This window comes from Limulus polyphemus, unplaced genomic scaffold, assembly GCF_000517525.1.
Source record: "Limulus polyphemus unplaced genomic scaffold, Limulus_polyphemus-2.1.2 Scaffold115, whole genome shotgun sequence".
Lineage (NCBI taxonomy): Eukaryota > Metazoa > Arthropoda > Merostomata > Xiphosura > Limulidae > Limulus > Limulus polyphemus.
The window spans coordinates 965,651-971,650 of record NW_013665725.1 but is presented as its reverse complement, the minus strand read 5'-3'; the positions used below and the strand labels follow the sequence as shown (position 1 = coordinate 971,650).

The window sequence follows — 6,000 nt, the reverse complement described above, 5'->3', positions numbered from 1 at the left end:
GTTACTTTATTAACATTTTTATGCTTATACTGTGAGGTAAAAATGGCTGCTGCTATGATTTTGTCTGGTTTATGAGCTCATTGCTGTCCAATTTAGGATCTTCTTTTTAATAAATTCTTGAAAATGTTAGAAAAGAGAAAGAGAGGGGGGCCCGGCAAGGATGTTTGCCCCGAGGCCAGTGCTGGCTCTCGACGTTCCTGTTTAGTGTGTAGAACGACAACTATTGTCAAGCAAGTCTACGATGTTACTTTTGTAAAGAAATTCAAAGAAGTTATTTTTAAATTGTGCTAACCTGCAGCCTGGAGTAATCAATACAACCACAAGTGTTTTTTTTGTGTTCTTCAAAGCTAGAGACAGCTCAACGCAGCATAACATAAGTCACAAACATGTAATAAACAACTTTACAAAGTTTTCATTACAGTTGAACTCCACTTCTACGAAAAAAATACTAAACTTTGAGATATAGTGATCTACTATAAAAACATGATTACAAACTTACTTTACGTTAGATAAACTAACTTTTTTTATATATAAAATTAGCAATAATTTAGCATTTAAATCAAAAATGTCTTATTAATTGTAACTAGCATGTGAAATAAATAACTTCTAGTTATGAAGAATCGAGACAAATGATACAATCACAAATATGTTATTGTAACTCAGTAGGTGGTATGATGTCAACACACTTAATCAAAAAGCAAACAAAAGTAAAAGGAACAAAGTAATTTTAGTTAAATATATTATTAACTGGAGAGCTCTTACTGGAACTCTAATAGGATAAGAGGTAAAATTAGGCAATGTTTTAAGACTATATAGTATAGTCTTATACACCAGCAAATAAGGTAGTATAAAAAACCTCAGAGAAACCCGCATCATTTAAGCGTTATTGTAACCCTGTTACCAAACTGTTTTATTAAAGAAAAAGTATAAATTAAACATCATTAGCATCAGTAGTTACAGATTCTTAGCTTGGAGTTTTGCCTGAAAGTAACACTAATATAAACAAGCAGTTTTTTTTTTTAACAGAATTACCAGCTTGGACTAATGGTTGTAAAAATTCCTGAAGGCCTGCAGGAACTCCACGAACAATGTCACATGAGTAGCCATCTTCTGGTAGAAGGAAGGGAAGTTGTAGATCAGCATCTTCTTCAAGTTTCACTTCTCGCCCATCACTACGTGCCAGCTCATCAGCTGTATTTTCAGCCACCTTTGTAACAAAAATAATTATATCTTAATCCTTCTGCTGCATAGTTTGGATATATCCAAATAAACATTTGTACCCACTAACTGCAAAATTTGTAGTTACCCCACGGCTACCAAAAAAAGTTGCCCCCTACTGCGACATGCGGGAATATCCCCCTGTACTTGAAACAATCACCAAACCTACGTACGTCCTGCCATCTGTGTTCTATACCGTGAAACCTGGATGTTTATATGCCTCATTATAAAATTGTCAACTTTGCAGGAACACATATAGAATCTATATAAAGACAGCTTCTTCATATCTTGGATGTTGTCATCTAAATTTGTATTTTGTAATGCTTTTAGCCTCTTATTGACTTAGTTTTGCTTATACCTATACCATTTACTGGAGAACACTTTTCTTCTAATTAACCTCAATTTTTTGTTTAAATCATTATTTTTCACTATCCAATACAATTTTCAAGGAATATTACTGACAGATACAGAAAACACAGTTACTTTCAATGTTGAAAAAGTAATACAAAGGGTCAAATTAATATTTTTATTTTTTGGTGGGAATCAGCCTGAAAATTAATTGTGCAGTGAAAGGGTTAATCAAAGCTGGGATGTAATTTTTGCCACACATTCTTGTGATGGTAGATGAGAATGTTTTATGCAGGAAGTAATATAAAGCTCACAATAAATTATAAATGTAGACAAATATGCTTGAGTAGTAACTCTTCCCAGAGGGGTCACAAATGAAAGGCCATGTCATCACGTTTGTTGACTCGCTTTCAAAGTTTTATTGAGCTACTATTTCTTGAATTTATGTCAATAAGTTTGGTATCAAACTGTAGATTATAATTCAAATGTTAGTATTATACCTTACCCAGTTTCTTAATTTAAAAGTAAATATTAAAAAAACACAGTTACGCATCAATTTTTGTGTGTCACTTGATATGTTGAATGCAGCACTGGTTCAAATTAGATGTTTGTGATGTCAAAATACTAAGTCTATAGTTTCGTATGAATTAGGAACTAAAATTACGAATATTAACAAGGTATAATATAAAATAAGAACCTCTTTATCTTTTCAATTTGCTAAGATATTGCTCATGTAAAAATGAAATACAGTGGCACCCTGTCCACCTCTTTCCATTTTTGGAAATGCTCCCTTATATACACTTTCTTATATATATATATGTATATGACATCAAAAACTAATCAGAAGATCAGAATGTCCCCTAGTGGCTTTCTCAGCCATCTTCACATCTTTGGATACTATCTCTTTCTTTCGAATCAAGATTTCAGTGACGTAGGGTGTGTCTTTAGTCTGCTCAAAATTTCATATATTTTTTTACTGAAATACAGCTTAGTTACTAAGCTTGATAAATTATAGTGCAATTCTGTGGTACTGATATAGTAATTTATGATTTTTTGATTATTCAACTCTATATATATATAAATCCTAAAAAAAATATTTTGTTTCATATCCTTCATGTGCAAAAATTTTAAAAGGCTTAGCAACCTACATCAAGCAGCAAACAAGTACATAGTTCATAACTAGAAGATATAATTGTTTGCTTTACTTCTTTATTTACTGTTCTATGTTTTAAGAAAAATAAGTTTAAGAACTTATTTCTAAATAGCAATAATCTATAAACAGAAAAAGAGAGACACACACAGGGTGTCTGAGAAGTCTGAAACCACAGGTGATTTGCAGCTTTACTTATTTCTGATACGTGACTGGTTATGCCATTGTCAAAGCATGAGAAGGTTAATCCTGCTGTTAATCCAAACTTGTTTTGAATGATGAGGACAGTATGTGGAACACATTCTGTAAAATTTGTTGAAATATCTATGGTTCCAGACTTTTCAGACACCTTGTTTATATGAATAAAACTGACATAATACAAACTGATGCCTTACTGTTGTTGCTATATGACAATTACAACTTTACGAAAATGAGAAATCAAGCTATAAATATATCAAAATAACTGTCATAAAATTAGTGACTTAAAAATAGCAAAACATTAGAAAAAATTTTAATTATACTATAAGAGTACAGCATTAAAAAAGGAAGAAAGAAAAGAAAATGTCCTCATTAATATTATATGCAACTGTATGGATTGTTAAAATATGAAAGTGAAGAAAAGAATAAAATTCAATTCAGTTAGCGCATTATATAGTTAAAGCATACAGTTATCATTCAAGCAATGAAGTGATCATGTACTGATTTTAAACACAGGTCTATGTTTTAAACTTCCATGATAATATTCATTATGGGGCCTGTCATGATACAAGTACATGCATATCATTAGTAACCAACATAATTCAAATGTTTTGTTAGTACCTTTACAAACAAGTCACAAATACACTCTACATTGTAACAACTGTCGCCTAACCTCCTTATGGTTTCACTTATATAAAGCTTTGGTATTTAGTGCAGCAAATGTAGTATGGGATACACACCTTGGATTGTGTGATGCAGGTGAACTGGTCTTTAATATGGAACGATCATATGGGAACAAAGCTAGTCAAAGAGTCATTGATGTACCTGCATGTCAAACATACACATACCTCTGTGTATCTATTCAGATGTTTGTAATATTGAGCTTCTATAGGAAGATCTCATCAACACTGACATTTCTACAAATCCAGCTATTAAATGGGTGGTACGTAAGGAAAAGAGGAATTTGTCACTTTGTGGTTTGTACCATGGCCAGTTCTACAGATCTAGCTGTTAAATGTGTGGTACGTAACAAAGTGGAATTTTGTCACTTTGTGGGTTGTACCATAGACAGTTCTACAGATCCAGTTATTAAATGGATGGTACGTAAGGAAGAGGAATTCTGTCACTTTGTGGTTTGTACCATAGACAGTTCTACAGATCCAGTTATTAAATGGGTGGTACGTAAGGAAGAGGAATTCTGTCACTTTGTGGTTTGTACCATGGCCAGTTCTACAGATCTAGCTATTAAATGTGTGGTACGTAACGAAGAGGAATTATGTCACTTTGTGGTTTGTACCATGGCCAGTTCTACAGATCCAGCTGTTAAATGGGTGGTACGTAAGGAAGAGGAATTCTGTCACTTTGTGGTTTGTACCATAGACAGTTCTACAGATCCAGTTATTAAATGGGTGGTACGTAAGGAAGAGGAATTCTGTCACTTTGTGGTTTGTACCATAGACAGTTCTACAGATCCAGTTATCAAATGGGTGGTACGTAAAGAAGAGGAATTCTGTCACTTTGTGGTTTGTACCATAGACAGTTCTACAGATCCAGTTATTAAATGTGTGGTACGTAAGGAAGAGGAATTCTGTCACTTTGTGGTTTGTACCATAGACAGTTCTACAGATCCAGTTATTAAATGTGTGGTACGTAAGGAAGAGGAATTCTGTCACTTTGTGGTTTGTACCATGGCCAGTTCTACAGATCTAGCTATTAAATGGGTGGTACATAACAAAGTGAAATTCTGTCACTTTGTGGTTTGTACCATAGACAGTTCTACAGATCCAGTTATCAAATGGGTAGTACGTAAAGAAGAGGAATTCTGTCACTTTGTGGTTTGTACCATAGACAGTTCTACAGATCCAGTTATTAAATGGGTGGTACATAAGGAAAAGAGGAATTTGTTGGTCTGTGGTTTGTCACAAGTCAACTGTCTACACCTAAAAGAAAGTAAACTGGTCATTTGTTTTTTATTTAGATCTATGTTGTCATGATAGCACAGGTGTCTTAAATAAATACAAAGATGGCACTTGTGGTTTCACAAGCTCAGAAGAAGTTGTAATTAATGTTGGTATCACTTTCACAAGTTCACATCACAAAAACCATGTACTTTTGGTTAAAATCGGGAAGTTACATATAAGTTATGGGTGATAAGTTTGAATACAGTTAATACATTATTCTAGTTTTTCAATGCTTTCAGTGAAAAGATGAAGTATGTTTCCTCCAGTGTTATAAAACACACATGTAGATACAACTGAAACCCATACTTTACAAACAGATGTAGATACACCTGAAACCAATACTTTACAAACAGATGTAGATACAACTGAAACCCATACTTTGCAAACAGATGTAGATACAACTGAAACCCATACTTTGCAAACAGATGTAGATACAACTGAAACACATACTTTATAAACAGATGTAGATACAACTGAAACATATACTTTATCAGATTGGGTTATATTTTATGAACTGTTATATAATTTTTAAACTGAAAAAAATAATATCCTTTACAATATTGTGTAGATCTCACACAAAACTCTAAGATATTAAAACATTTTCTCACCTTCACAACACTTTCTATAAGATCTTGTGGTATGTGGGGTTCATCTTGCTCAGGCTGGTACTTTTCTAGTAAGATGCGTAGTTGAAGGGAGTTAAGTTTGAAGCAAGAAGAGCTAATGTTGGCTATATCAGTAGGACTACCCTTTGAAGCTTGTAACAATTTTGCTGCCTACAATAAATAGCTTTATAACTACATTCATCCATCTTCTAAATTCAAAAACATCAATTTCCACCAAAACTCAGTACATTTTCCGTAAATGCAAGAAAATATCAGATTCTTTGTTTGCTTGTCTATTACAATTCAAAATTTAATATCAAAGCATTAGACACAACAGTTGTCAATAGCAAAATGTTTAAACTTCTATTAGGTAGCAGAAACTTTTTCAAGAAATAGATAAGCTGCTTGTGTTCAAACCACCTTAAAAAATCAATTGGATTAAAAAAAAAACAGATCAATAGCAGGACTTGCACACCATATCCAAGCTCAAATTCAAAGATATTTCAATGCTTTTCAGTAC

At 33.0% G+C, this 6,000-nt stretch overlaps 1 protein-coding gene across 4 annotated transcripts in view; it reads right to left on the bottom strand.

Annotated features, from left to right (window-relative positions):
- LOC106471852 (afadin-like) overlaps positions 1-6,000 on the bottom strand; it is a 128,012-nt gene that overhangs the window by 63,273 nt on the left and 58,739 nt on the right. For all 4 annotated transcript variants that reach the window (XM_022401280.1, XM_013932479.2, XM_022401282.1 and 1 more), the window contains exons 15-16: positions 5,484-5,651; positions 1,033-1,207 (exon numbers count right to left, since the gene is read on the bottom strand). In XM_022401280.1, coding sequence (XP_022256988.1) covers positions 1,033-1,207; positions 5,484-5,651 — 343 coding nt within the window. The remainder of the gene's footprint in view (positions 1-1,032; positions 1,208-5,483; positions 5,652-6,000) is intronic.